Raw genomic sequence first — 15,429 nt, 5'->3', positions numbered from 1 at the left:
GATTACTCTACTTGAAATTCTGCACCCATCTTTGGCCGATATTGGAAGGGATAAAAATGAAGTTCGTCTTAAAACTGTTTTGTTATTGTTTACTATGTGAAACGCAAGATTTTTTTACGAACCAGAAAACCTCGCGGTTCAATAGACTTGCACTCTACACCCCGACTCCATCATAAATAACAATAAATGAAATTAATTTTACCCTTTCAATTATCCGTCCTCTTTGGTTGGAAATCACCAAACCAATTACACATTGTCACCGATTAGGTACATCATATTAAAGTATCCTCATCGATCTAATTGTTCACTGTCAGTGACGGAGACCGGGATCGATACGTCTTCGGATTCGTCTTCCGCAGTAGCTACATTCTATCTCAATCAGGCTCTACGGTTTCTTTTCTAAAAGTGGTTCGTTAGTGATTTGTTTATCATGGCAGAGCCACCGAAAGAAATGGCGGAGGAAACTAAACCAACAGAAGAAAGTGCCAGTGTGCCTCCACCTAAACAAATGAGGAGTATTGTTTTAACTGGATTTGGAGGTGTTAAAATGCTTAAGTGTCAACAGAAAGCGGAGCCAACGGCTAACGAAGGAGATGTTCTGATCAGAGTCAAGGCATGGTAAATAAAATATTACATTGATTTTTTTCTGCAGAAATCCTATTGTGATATGTTAATGTAAACCTAAACATATTGTACCTTTTGATACCTTACTAAGCTTATTCTGTCAGCATCTAATAGGCTTACTCAAGTTATAGATTGCTAAATTGATGACTTTATTTATATTTTCAGAGGATAGGGTTCATCCAAAAGGCAATATTTTCATGCCATATGGTACATCAACGCGTAGCATAACATAACTTTTAGCGCAATTTTAAAGATGTTTTTGTTTTATTTATTTTCCGCGGGATTTCTATTTTAATTAAAAATTGTTGTAACCAGATTGTAGTAAAGGATTTTGAAACAGGGTGGAGAAAATGCTCATTTTCATAATGTTTCATGTTCTTATCAATCTCTTGATATGTTTTGGTAAAAATCTTAAATTATATCATTCGTTTGCCAAGATACATGCGTGCACGTCCAGAAAACAAACTAGTTACGCAAAAATTGTGAATCGAACTCTTCCAAAATTGTCATGAATTGTACATGTATCAATACTGAAAAAAGTTAGCACAATAGATAGCAGTGAGAAGAATTTACGTGCTTTATTTTATGTGCTTAAATGTCAAAAATAAAATCTGGCTCCATATCATTTTAGAAGTCATTAAGTCATTATTTTTGACATTCAACATTTATTGGTTAATTTTTTACCCATCCTATTTTCTCTTTAAATTGTACAATGTTGGTATCAGCTGGGTATGTTTGAATAAGAATAATCTTTCTGTGAAGTATGTTATAATTGATTTACCCAATAAAAGTAATCATGTAATTGATATGGTTATTCTAAATAAAGGCTGTATGAAGGTCGTTTAAAGCTGTTAAATGTGAAGGTCATTCAGAACTAGATAAATACGATTCTCTTTTTTTAGTTCACCTGGCCTCCGGTCAGGTGAGCTATTGCCATCACTTGGCATCCGTCGTCATCGTTAACAATTTTTCAAAACTCTTCTTCTCTAGCTGACTCTACTTGACCAATTAGAACCAAACTTGGCATAAATGTTCTTAAGGTATCCAACATAGAAATCGTGTGGATTTTTGATCCGTCAAAAATATAGCCGCCGTTACTGAAAATAGAACATGGGGTCAGACAAAAGTTTTTCGCATATATCTTCAAAACTGTTAAGTTTAGCAAAAATCTAACAGGGTAGAAGTGTTAAACATGATGAGATCTTCAGTGGTCAATTTTCGTGTTAATCTGTTGAGCCATGTAAGAGTTATTGCCCTTTTTCGCCGTGTTTAATGTTATTTCTTTCAAAAATCTTATCCCCTGGCACTACCAGACCAAATTAGTACCAAACTTGGTATTAATGTTCCTTAGGATGCTCTGTTTAGAACTTTTGTAGGTATTTTTGGTTCATCGAAAAACTTGGCCGCTGTTACTAAAATGGAACATAGGGGTCAGTCGGAAGTTTATGGCATATATATCTCCAAAACTGTTAGGTTAAGGCAAATTCTGACGGGGAATAAAATATTCACCATGATGGATTTATCAGTGGTCAAATTCCTCATGTAAATATGTTTAGCCATGCTGGAGTTATTGCCCCTTCTTTTTGCTTTGTAATTGCTAATAAAGGGTCTTTAAGTCTCGTTCAAGTTTCATTTTCCTTACCGGAATTTCTGGTGTAGAACGTACTGAAATTCGAAAACCGGTCTGCATTTTATTGTTTACTTCCGGGATCTCGAAACCCTGTATTACAATGCAAAATCTTCTATTTTACGCTTTTTCTTAACTGTTTTATCATGTGGAAGTAGATATTTGTCATTTTTATTGGTATTTTTACACGAAAATATGTTTTGCATTTATATACTGAATCCAACGCTCTAAAAAATGACAAATCCCTATGCATTTATAGGGGAAACGTAGTATTTATTTTCCCATAGCCGACAATACTAACCTTTTCAAGTTTTTCAGTAATTTCTAATTAAAACTAGGACTCCAAAACCATTTTGGTGTTGTAGTACTTTCATTCAGAGATCGAAAAATCACCATGGGAATAGAGGTTGACCATCTTTTTTTCAACCACCATCAACCAAAGTTTGAAGGTACCGGAAGTTTTGCATTTTTTTTTTAGTTCCGCACTCATTTGTAATATGCAGTCTTTTTAAAATTTCATAAACTATGCATTTTTAAGGATAAAAAAACAAACATTTAAAAACTTTAATCCTTTAAGAATCTGAGAGAGAAAAATCATAATTACAAGCTTTGTCAGTACACCAATCTGTCCATTCAAAGTTCTACTTTCTTTCATCTGAATAGGGTACACAATTGGTCAACCTAATGCAGGGAAATAAATACTATTATTTTACCTGAATGGTAGACTAGGACCCATTCTCGTGAAACCACGGAGTCACATGACGAGACTTACAAACCAATTGTTAGCAACTTCTTGCATTCGTAATTTCAGTACTTGATATTTGCATGCGATTTGCATAAATATATTGTTATACGCCACGTATTGCTGCAGATTTTCCCTGTGTTTACCGCCACAGCGTCATAGTTCTAGCTTCATACGAAATAATATGTTCCTCTAAAATATCATACACGTGTGTTCTATGTACAATTTCCGATTCAAACACAGGGACTATAAATATGTCATATATATTTTCAGGATCCCGATATCTATATGAAGCCAGTTGTTTAATCTGGCTCCGAGTAATTGAAAACATTCGGGTCATCACGGTTACAAAAGAATAATCATACCAAGGGAACCAAGATTTTCTCGGAAGTCACCTGATTTTTGAGCATATTGCATTCGTGCCATTTCGGATGTTAATAGTAAGCCAAAATCAGTGACCGAGAATATTTGACGATTAGCGACTTTGAAGACTTCAGTCTTTGATTTTAATGTTATTACTTTAAAAAAATAAATTCTAAGGAACTACTGGACAGAATTAAATGAAAATTGATATAATTGTTTCTTTAGGTATGAGCGTAAGGAAAAACATGGTTACTTTTACAAATATAGAATGTTGCTTCTCGAGCAGGTGAGCGGTTAAGGCTCTTTAGAGCCTCTAGTTTATATCGGAGCACATCATCGTACATTTCAATACCTTACTTGATTTGAATGACTACTCGTCTTCATTGATGTGAAGTAAATAGTGCATTGACCTGAGAAATTCAAAATTTGACTTGCTACGCATGCAATTGCCAAATCAAAGTTACGCAAGGTCCAGAAATTTTAAACAAATCCTTGAACTAAATGTTACGAAGATAATTTACGATAGTTTCGTCATGGTCCGCTTTACTTCGCACACATCAGTACGATATATAGTTGTACAATTAAATATTTATAATATTGGTTTCAGTGGACTTAACTTTTTTGATTTGATGGTACGGCAAGGTATTCTGGACAATCCACCCAAAACTCCGATCACCATGGGGTTTGAATGTGCCGGAGAGGTTGAGGCTGTTGGCGGAGACACAACCGGGTTTAAGGTACTGTTCTATGGTAGCTCAGTTTTTGTAGGTATAATCCCATAATCGTTGACTTCTAACAGAAAACTTTCCTACTCTTCCATCCATGTGGCGTTCGAGTCTGGAATGGTTGCCCTATTTTCTTCGTTTGTATGTTATGATAAAAATCATCATCAAATCAACTGAGTGGTGTTTTAGTACTCTACATATCTATGCATCGGCTCGATGCTAATATTTTTGTAGAGTTCCGAGTTAGTTATTTGATTTTGTTCCTATGTGATTTCTGTTTTCCTTGTCTAGTCTTCGTCACCGAGTCTTGTCTAGTCTTTGTCACCGAGTACATTCTTTTGTTTTCCACTAGAACGTTGGTTCCCTTGATTACACTTTCACAGCTGTTGCTTTATCTGTTTCTTGTTTTCTTGATATTGTCTATGCTATCTGCTTTAAGCAACAGTCTTTGTAAGAATCAAGCAAATTATGTAATATGTGGTACACCTAATAAGAGACTACACATTTTTATTTTTGTTATTTATTTGCTTTATAGGTCTATATAATGAAATTTATAATTATTCATTCCAATCTGTCTGTTCTTGGTAGATAATCCACATTGAAAATTAACTCAACAGTTTCTATTGTATTTTAGTGCCATTTACAGAGTTATAGCCCTTAATTTTGAATTCTACAGTGCATTCTATTTGACTTCTATTTCCCAAGAGCACGAGTTAAGAAAAGCCACATGTTAGTTTTTGTTTACTATAACATTTTAAACAAAATATCAAAAATAAAAATATGTAGGCTTTTCAACTAGGAATCACATTTTGCATGATTCTCAGGCGGAGTGATACTTAAATTTTTATGCGAATGTTGAGATTTCACAATAATTAAATTAGTCTATCATACAAATCAAATGAAACGTTTTCTACTTTAAGAATTGTTCGATAACGCCTAATACTCATTCCAGGTTTGCTCTTAACAGATTAAATAATCAACCAGTATTCAATAGTATGAGAAACACGAAGGACGGCTTTTCAATATGCTTCCTTAAATATTGCAAATCAATTAATTGATTAGGACACGATATTTCAGTTTCGATCGGTGTTCAGTACAAATTGTATAAATCTGACGAACGAGGAATTTTAAAAGCCAGAAAATTATATATGAATAGGATATCTGTTAAAGTCTGTATTTGAATTGTTGCTTTCGTCGGTATGTAATGGAAGTCTTCATTCGCTGTCACAATATTTCAAATGCAATATAGTATAAGTTTCAGAGGTTGCATTAAGTATATGAGCTAGATCAGTATGTGTGACGGAATCATTACAGGCCTAGTAGTAGCGCAATAATGTGTAAAGCATGGATATGACGAAAATGAATGTATCATTCAGAGCGGATGGCGTTCCAGGCTATCATTTCCTCGTTTTGTACGAAATTAACAAAATTTTCTGAAAAAGGGCAGAGTTAAACCCCAGGAACCCTCTTGATCTGTTACATCATTTATGCTTCATATCAAAATAGAGCCAACAAAATGCCCGTTCGTGGCTCAGGTGGCTTGTACAAGCACTTATAGATATAATAACCTTTTTATCTATACACATTTGTCGTATAACTCTGTAGTAAATTGAAAATCCAATAGTTGATTGGTACCTTTCTGATGTGTTTCTTCCATCTGATGGCATGATTGTATATTACTGTCAATAGCACGGTGTTCTCTGTAATAAACCTTTTTACAACGCCCACGAAATGTACATCCTATTCTGGTACTATAACGCCATTAACCACACACACATTTTTGTTTTATCAGTTATATCCAATTTAAACACCTCTTTAATTTTAGTTCTCCGCCACACTAAAAGCTTTTATAAGAGGTTTGCATAACGCAACAGCCTACAAGGATGTGAAGAAGGGCGCTATGAATTTTAATTTGTTTTGATAAATATAATTATATGGGTAAAATGTAAGAATTTAACATTTTAAATCAAATTAATTCGAAAACGACCATGTTGGATTGATACACCACAGTTAAATTTCGGCCAATATATTCAGTGTGATTCTTGTAAACACGTACGTGAACTAAGATGGGATTGGCATAAAACTCCATGCGTTTTGAGTCACTACTTGCCAAATGTCTGTACATCAATGTCGGAATGGGATAGATTTATAGCATTATTGCTTAATATGTTTACTTTCTCCCTTTGGCAATGGTCTAAGCTACTGTTACACAACTCGTGAGACACTGATATTTTGAATAAGAGGCCCCAGTGAGTTCGAATCATTCACTTGTTCTAAATGAACCATTGAGAATAATGACACAATATAGATGATATTGAAACAATCGAAGCATTTAAGGAAAACAGCTATAGGTTTGTGTATATCAGAGAAACAAATAGTTCGTCCAGATCTTCTCTAAATATTATTTCGGGGAGGAGGTTCACTCTATGTTATGTTTATAACAGCGTCCATAAAAACATTTTTTTTTGCTATTTGTTTTTATTACAAACAATTTGCCCCAGCTCCACCACATCGTCTCCCAATACCTACCGACCATGTTCCATGAACAATACCAATTGGTTCCATTTTGTGTTAATATTCACGGCGATGACTGGAACTATAAGTAATTGCATTCAACTCACTGGACTAAAACATTTTTACGTTCAATATTTAGTCATGAATGTCATAGAAGGATTGATGTGATTGGATGAAGTGAGAATGGTTTTGGGGATATACAAGATCGATATGAATTAGTAGGTGGAAGGTGTGATGGGCTGTTGGATCACGCGAACAATGAATTGTAGACAATGGGTCGGGGAATACAGAGTAGAGAGATTTAGAAAAAAAATGGTTAAAACACCAAGAGAGAATGAAAATTGAATAAAAATGCTAAACTTTGCACAACTTTTTGAAGTCTTTCTAAAATCTATAATACAGGTGGGTGACAGAGTAGTTGGCTTTTGTGATTACAATGCCTGGGCAGAAATGGTAACTTTGCCATCCCATTATGTGTACAAAATGCCAGACAACATGAGTTACCAGGACGGTGCTGCTCTGTGTATGAACTACCTAACTGCCTATATAATGCTATTTGACATGGCCAACTTAAGAAAAGGACAATCTGTATTTGTTCATTCAGTTGGTGGCGGTGTTGTAAGTAGTCGATTTTTTTATTGATTTTCTCACAATTTTTCATTATTCAAGTCGTTTTCTGTTGAAAATCTTCTCAAATTATTGATATTTTCGTCATATAGTCAAGTTGTTGTTGAATTGATTTAGAAGAATTTGTACAGTACAAGATTAAACAAACTGTACGGGGAATAATACAGAATAGAACAAAAATGTTACTGTCTAGAGATTCAGCCTACAATGTAGTTAGTAATGCAAAAACTAAAAACTGGTGGAGAAATTATTTCCTTATCTGTATACGACAAAAGTCAAAGCTTTCAAATAGACATGTTTATTAATGCTTAGGGTTTTCTCCGACCACTAAATGTCATATGTTTTCTATAAACAATCGATACCCCTAGGGAAAACCAACACTCGGCTTTCTTGACGGAAAATTGCAGATTGAGTCTCTTGATGAAAATATATTTCTAAAAGTAATTGGACATCAAATAATGACGCAATATTTATTCATTTGATATTTGTGCGTATTGTCAGTAGAATAACAAGCGTTAAACCTAGCTGACCCTTGATAAGATTTCATTCTCATAAATTACAATATAAGCAAGGATTGAGATTAAGCTGAACCGGTTACACGCTACTTCCCACAGAACTTCTCAAAATAGCTATAATTCTATAACACATGTTCACGTAGTAATTGCTCACTTACTCTGACCCATAATCTTTGCATACTCAATCTATAAGCAAAATATTAATAGAAGACTATAATGACCATGAACACCTTGTAGGGACAAGCCCTATGCCAGCTATGTAAGACAGTGGAGGATGTCACAGTATATGGTACAGCATCCTACTACAAACACGAGTTCGTAAAGGATAGTGTGTCTCATATATTTGATAGGGTGGTGGACTACTCACAGGAAGTTAGAAAGTAAGTCCTACCGGTCCAAACCACTATTATTCTAGAATGTTCTCTTTTTTGTGTGCTCGCCTGGATATAGCAGAAATATTGCTGCTCGGGCGTTAAACCCCAACAGTCAATCAATCTTTTTAGTGTAATATTTAGTATATTGAAACGACCTTCATATATACCCACCGCTATATCATAACACTTAGATACGGCCCAAATTCCGTTAGAGAAATTAATAAAGTTTTAAAATAATAGATCAAGGGATTTTTCACTATGATAAAATGCTTCGCAAGGTGCAACTTGATATGACAGCACAGGCTGAACCCTGGACACCCGGGACAAGTTTGACACACCATTCAAGCTTGATACAACTATCAATCTCGATTGTGATTAAACGTTTTATCAAAAATTTGACACATTCTAAGTATTTGACTAGAATGGAAGAGGCCCCTTTTTAACCCCTAATTACTAAATGGTTCTAGTCACTATCTTTCAACCCCAACCCTCCTTTTGGTCTGTGACTCCTTGTAAAATTTTAAAGTAATCCATTCCCTTTTATTCAAGTTATAATTCAGACATCTGGAAAATACTTACTTGGATCAAGTTAGAACCCCTAAGCCCAGCTGCCAGCTATGGTATAGCACTTTATGTTATAATTTGAAAGAGATCTTTTCACTTGCTATCTAGAAATCAAGAAAATGCTTGCTTCTTGTCCCTTAATTCCTTTATGATCCAAGTCTTAACCCAAAAAATCAACCCAGTATAGAATTTTGTAGAACAATATTAGAGATATCCATATGCTGAAAAATTACTGGAGTTAAATTCTATAAAATGTATGTTTTGACTGCTCATTCCAAAACCTTTTGACCATAACCCGCAAAATCAATACCAACCTTCCTTTTGTGGTTTGAAACCTAGTAGTAAAATTTATTATGATCATCCAACTAATATTAAAGCTATTGCATGAAAACTAAGTGTTTACTGAAGATGACATGGATCAGGACAGCACCTTACCATTATAGGATAAATTTTTTTTACAGTCATATAAAAAGCCTTGATTGATCCTTATTTTTAACAGTTCCAACTTTAATGGGATGAGCTGTCAATGTATGCTATCAAATCCTGGCTTATGGTGATAGTTCAACTGTTACTTTTACCTTATAAATATTAATTATTCTTTAAAATGTGACACACATTTTATAAGAGACAACTTCTACTTAAAAAGATCTATAGGGATACTAAATTTGCAGATTGGCCCCAGAAGGAGTTGATATTGTGCTGGACTGTCTCTGTGGTGAAGATACTAACAAAGGAATTTCCCTACTCAAGCCCATGGGAAAGTATGTTCTGTATGGTAAGTAATGCTACATTGATTGTGCTAATATCTCCCGAAATGGTATAATTATTTACTGGTACATGCTTGTGTGATTTTCTGCCCTTAATATAATAATTAGTTAAGGAAAAGTTCAGTTCCATCAAAACCCACTTGTATCTTTTGATTTTGCCTCATTATCCTCTTACCCTAACCTAATATAGTTATATTGTTTGATATTTCAGGTTCCTCAAACATTGTTACAGGAGAAACTAAAAGCTTCTTCAGTTTTGCCAAATCGGTGAGTACCGTTCCTGAATTCCTTCATGCTTTAACTTCAATATAATCATAACAGAATTTTTGCCTTTCTGAGCCTAGAGAATCATGTTTATATAGATATTTCTATTAAGAAGGCATATTTTAGAAAACTGACATTAAAATTTATAAAACAAGTGAGAACTCTCTTTTTCTAGGATTTTGACTGGTACAATAATGTCAACAAACTTTCTTTCTCTTCACTTCAAAATGCCCAGTGTATTTAGATCCCTTATTAATGTTAACAAATGTTTGATAAAGGCATTTTGCTAAAACTGAAAAAACAATGCAATGGTTTTCAGTGGTGGCAAGTGGATAAGATAAGTCCAATAAAGTTATATGATGAAAATAAATGTATAGCAGGATTCCAGCTCCGTAACCTTATCTTTAAACAAGGCCAACATCAGTATGCCAGATCTGTAATGGAGAAACTGTTCAGATTCTACAATGAGGGAAAAATCAGACCAGTTATTGACTCGGCATGGGCAATTGAAGATGTAAGTCAACTACAAATAAGATATTACTAACATCTTTTTCAAAATTAACCATAATTTAAATGGTCTGGGAGATCAGGTTTATGATGAATTTGAAAACTTTTCATATTTTCTCAAATCTTCAAGTGATTCAGAATTAAATGGTAACTTTTGTTTTTGTTTTTTTTTTTCAGAAAGGGGTAGTTTAAAAGTCATTTCTGAAATGCATGTGCATTAAAATATATACAATAACCCAATTCTTCAAACTTTTTTCAACAAAAACCAACATTTGAAAATCATTTGACACATGTGTGGGAAATAATTTTACACTGAGCTATCAATAAATGTAACTTCCTATGTTATTCAGGTCCTTCTTAAAATGTAACAATGTCTTTTTTATAAATATTTTTCTACAAAGGTAGGAGATGCAATGCAGAAATTACATGATAGAAAAAATGTTGGAAAAATAATCCTAGATCCAAGTCTACAGCCAAAACCTAAGGTTTGTGTCATTGTTTAAAGAGTTAGTGGGAGTAATGAAGAAATCTGTTTAAGGTAGATCATACATATTACAAGGAGCATTCTTTTCTGTCATTGTGCAAAATCATACAGACACATATATATTACATAAACTAATAGTGTTTGAAATGATGTAAAAAAGTCTTTTTCAAGGGGAGATAATTGGCAGGAAAATTCTTTCAAAGGGGAGATAATTGGTGGGAAAATGTTGTATGGAATATATTGGGAATTTTAGTTTTTTAATATTGGGCGAAAAAGAGTGCAGTGACCCAAAATTTTCACTTTCAAATATGAAAGAATGTCAGTTAAGTGTTCTTAATATAAAATTGTAAGAAATTTAATCTACAGTTTTTTTAATTAAGAATTTGCGAAATATTGAAAATTTCCTACAGAATCCATCTAAAAAGTAGTAAAATATTGGCTTTAAAGGGTTGAATTATCTCAAATACAAGTTCAGTGACCTAATTTTTTTTTACAATAAAAGTGCAAAGTATGTTCATTCAGGGTAATCTTTGATAAAAACTAGGAAATTTTATCTACTTTAAATAATAGGTATGATCTATGACCAGTACCATTTCATGAATTATATATACTACCAAGTAGAAAATGTTCTGAATGTTTTATCAAAATAGATTTCACACATACTTTGAACTAAAGCAGTGTTTTCCTGATTATATGTTTAATACTGAGGCCAAAAGCAAGGCATAATTTTTCACAGTTGAAAAGTTGATACACAACTACTAAGATTATTCTGAGCATCTTTTTGGTATCTTGCAAATAGGTACTGAAATATATAAAATCTACAGGCAAATAGTATTTGGTATATTGTATAAAATATGAAAAAAATACAGCTTAAAATTATTTGAAGATATTTTGACAAAAATAAAATATTCTTATTGTAAAAAAGCCCTTTTCTACGGGAGAAAATTAGCAGATATATTTTCTTAATTTTTTTTGTGTAAGAAAATTGTATGTTGACTGGAATTTTCCTCTTAGAATATGCCAAAAATATGGCATCTAATGGGACATTAAATGACATCCCACTACATTGTGTTGTAATTAATATTTATGGATGCATGCTTAATTATAAATCATCACTTTGCATCCAAGTCAAACCATAATCTCATAAGAACTAAATTTTATAGAAAGGTAACTCCAATTAATCAGGGAAAAGAATCTCAAGAAGGATAACTTGTTCATCAGGGAAAATTGGCGAATAAAAAAATAACTGAAAATGATATTTTTACTTTATCTAGACTTCAAACTTTCACAATTCTTTAACATTCCAAGAAAGAGAACTAAAATTTGTCCAAAAAAAAAAAAAAAAAATTATGAATTTTTAATGAACATCACTTTTATGTAAATAAACCAATCAAATTAAATATCGAACACACATGGAAAGATGGATGAACAAACTCTCAATATTTTCAGATAATACCTGGCCACTTCGTGTTGTAGGTTATAAAAATGTTTTTGTTTAGCTTGCTTCATCATCCCTTATATTACCTGAAATATTTTAAAGGTAATACATTAAATAAGGCCATATTGATCAAGCCAACAAATGTCCATGAAGTCATAGCAACTTGATAAACACCATCAGATGTTTTTCCTATAAATTTCAATTTGCAATGCTTACTGATTATTACAGCTAATTAACTTCTTTTAAACTAATATTATAGTATGTTCTTGTCAAGTAATTTCAGATAGCAAGGTATCAAAAGACATGGACTGGGGTATAAAATTATAATTATAAAATTATAAATGAGTGAATAAAAATAATTTTTTTTCAGCTTGCAAACCAAGGGAGACAACACACTGAGAGTACCTGTAGTGAAGATAAGGAGAAAGAGCCTATAGTTAATGGAGAAAACCAGTCTTAAAGGAGAAGTGTAGTTGAGGTTTATCTAATGTACACCTTAGACATGTTTTTGTTACTCTTCATCTCCAAATAGTAGTCATAGGCAGATCTAAAAGAAGGCCCCAGGGGGAGTGGGCTCGTCCCCATTATGCTAGAAAAAATTGATTTATTATATAGTAGAAGCTGAAAATCACTGGAGTAACCCTCTTAGGCCAGTCAGCACCCTAACCCATACCAATTCATTGTTATTTCTTGTTCAACCACTGGAAATGGTAAACATGTACTATCTTTGAAAATGATAGACGATGCAGTTAAAATTTGTTCCTTTTACTTACAATTTTCTACATTTCATTCAGGAAATAATACATTAAAAAGTGAAACTATACCAACTGCCTTTGAAAAAAATAGCAAAATTATGACAAAAGCATAAAAATGCCAAATTATGTACAACCACGTCAGCCAATGAACCTCAGAAAAAGTGGAACTTTATGAAAATTATAGTCACTCACCTGGCTTGATTAACTACATTCTATTTTCTTGTAAAAGCAGCCATGATTGTTCAGTCATTTTGTGCAGGCTACTTTGAGTAACAATCATTACAACTTCCATTAAATTCTGTCCAGTAGTTTATTAGAAGTGTATTTAAAGTGATAACATCATAAAAGGAAGAAAAAAAAAAACACCAAAAAGAGCATTGACATGGGTAAACATATTTTCATGCAAATTTTACCACAGATAGATTTCATCATACCTAACACTTTTACTTTAGTCAGAATTTGGCTAAACCTAATCATTTTGGAGTATGTGTGAAAAGTGCTGTTTCACACCTCTGATTTAATGTAAGTTATGGTGGTCATGTTTTTTCAAGGATAAAAAATCTTGGTCATTTTGTGCAGGATACCCTGAGAAACAATTATACCAACTTTCTTCAAATTCTGACCATTAGTTTCTGATGAGATTTTTTTAAAAATTGGTAACAGATGATGATGGACACCAAATAATGGCAATAACTCAAATGGTTTTTGACAAGGTGAGCCCTAAAACTCCTCTTAGTTTGTACGAAGTGCACAAAGCTATATCTTGCTTCCTATTTCAGATACCACCAAGGGGTATTCCAGAGACTACAGAATAACAGAGAGAACTAATATCAACTCAATGTGCTGCAAAAAAGCTATCTATTTTGCTAAACTCTCTATTGTCCTAAGTGAATGTATAAATGTGTCGCAGCAAGGTGTGGAAGATGAATGACACTATTATTTTATATGTTAGTGGTAGATAAAATCTATATGTAGGCTATTTTGCTGTAGTTACAGGTCATTATGTAAAACAATTTTGACTGAACCAATTGTCTTGACTTCAGTTAAGGAAAAATATACTGCTGAGTGGACTTATCTGTATCTTGGAATTGTGTAATTTAATTAACTTTTACTGTCATAAAAAAAAAACAAAAACAAAGTCATGTCCAGGCAAGTAGTACAGAAGTATATATAATTAAGTTTCAATAGAATCTTGCAAATTAAGGCATGTATACCTTTAAACCAAAAATCTATCTAACACACTGCTGTATTATTTTGGTGCTCTAGTTCAATTAATTATAGGATTTTTTGGGCATTTTAGTGTAGAAAATCCAATTAGAAATAGACAATGTATTGTTTCCAACCAAATCCAGAGTTAGTATTAACATGTAACAATGTTGTGTTCTGTTTACCAATGCAGTTGTTATTATTATTGTTGTGTTGTTATGGTTAATTGTTATTATAAATCCTATATTTTATGGCATTTTCAACATGTTGATGTTTAATCTATATTTATCATGAATAAGTAAATTTTGTGATGTATTTTGATGTCATTTGACAAATTTCGTGGGAGTGTCAGAAAAAATCACCTTCACAGAGGTATAGTTTTACAACAAGTAAAGGTTATTTAAGTCTGATGTAAGTATCAGGCAACTGGTGAAACATGATACGAAAAAATCCATCATTTTGATAGTGTAATTTGACTATTTGCACCATCAGAATCACAGAAAACAGACAAGATTTTCCATATTATGGTGGACCATTTAGTTACAATTTCATTGAAATGCACTGAAAATAAACATTTCAAGGGCAGATACTCTGTCAAATCACTAATTTTTCTAAGATTCTATCGAAAAATTTCTGACCGAATCCAATGATGCAGAGATCAAATAATGGACTTTTCAAATAAAGAAAGTATCCTTGTGTGATATTACATTGTCAGATCGTGAGATTTTGACATGCATGTATCTGATTTTTGCAATTTTGCCTGATTCTTACAAACACTTCCACTTAATATGACAATTTTTCCTTGAATATTAAAAAATGTCAAACCTCAGTTTGGTTAAACTTACAAGGAACATCTTTAAATTAATTGGCATTAATTTTTAACACAAGAGGGATGAAATGAATGATCTCATTTTGAACTTGCATACATATACATGTGTTGAGTCAAAATTTTGGATCTCATCTGGATATCAACATTATCTAATTGCATGCAGCAATAAAGCTGGGACTTCCAATTCTTAAATGTAAAAAAAAAAAAAAAAAAATCGAGTAAGTATTGAATGGATAAATTTTTTTCATTCTATACATTTGGTCAGCAAGAGCTTGGGATAATATTAGTTGTTCCATTTTTAATACTTTTACCAAAGAGGAGTTTAATAAACAAACAAAAAAATGACTGACTTAATCAAACGTACAAACACAAATAAGGAAAATAGACAAAGTAAAATCTATTTGGTTTTACAATACATGGAATGTTATGTGTACAGAATAAGGCAGACCAAGACAATGTGCAATGTTTTATGACTATGTCGAAGTTATATCTAAAATATAAATG

General features: G+C 32.7%; 1 protein-coding gene across 2 annotated transcripts; it reads left to right on the top strand.

Annotated features, from left to right (window-relative positions):
* The first annotated feature begins 219 nt into the window (after positions 1–219).
* LOC148616175 (putative NADPH-dependent quinone oxidoreductase VAT1L) lies at positions 220–15,174 on the top strand. 2 transcript variants are annotated; one of them, XM_088582939.1, is made up of 10 exons: positions 220–618; positions 3,964–4,093; positions 6,998–7,213; positions 7,975–8,117; positions 9,347–9,450; positions 9,654–9,709; positions 10,026–10,220; positions 10,615–10,698; positions 12,506–12,613; positions 13,670–15,174. In XM_088582939.1, the coding sequence occupies exons 1-9, from the start codon at positions 431–433 to the stop codon at positions 12,593–12,595; spliced, it is 1,206 nt and encodes a 401-aa protein (XP_088439065.1). In that variant the 5' UTR covers positions 220–430; the 3' UTR covers positions 12,596–12,613; positions 13,670–15,174. The 2 variants fall into 2 exon arrangements, with proteins under 2 accessions (XP_088439065.1, XP_088439066.1); XM_088582940.1 differs by having other exon boundaries at positions 249–618; positions 12,506–12,624.
* Positions 15,175–15,429: the final 255 nt, after the last annotated feature.

This window comes from Perna viridis, chromosome 5 (assembly GCF_037379345.1).
Source record: "Perna viridis isolate PV_CMFRI_1.1 ecotype Kerala chromosome 5, ASM3737934v1, whole genome shotgun sequence".
Classification (NCBI taxonomy): Eukaryota; Metazoa; Mollusca; class Bivalvia; order Mytilida; family Mytilidae; genus Perna; species Perna viridis.
The sequence above is the reverse complement of the archived record's forward strand: the minus strand, read 5'-3'. Positions and strand labels throughout refer to the sequence as shown.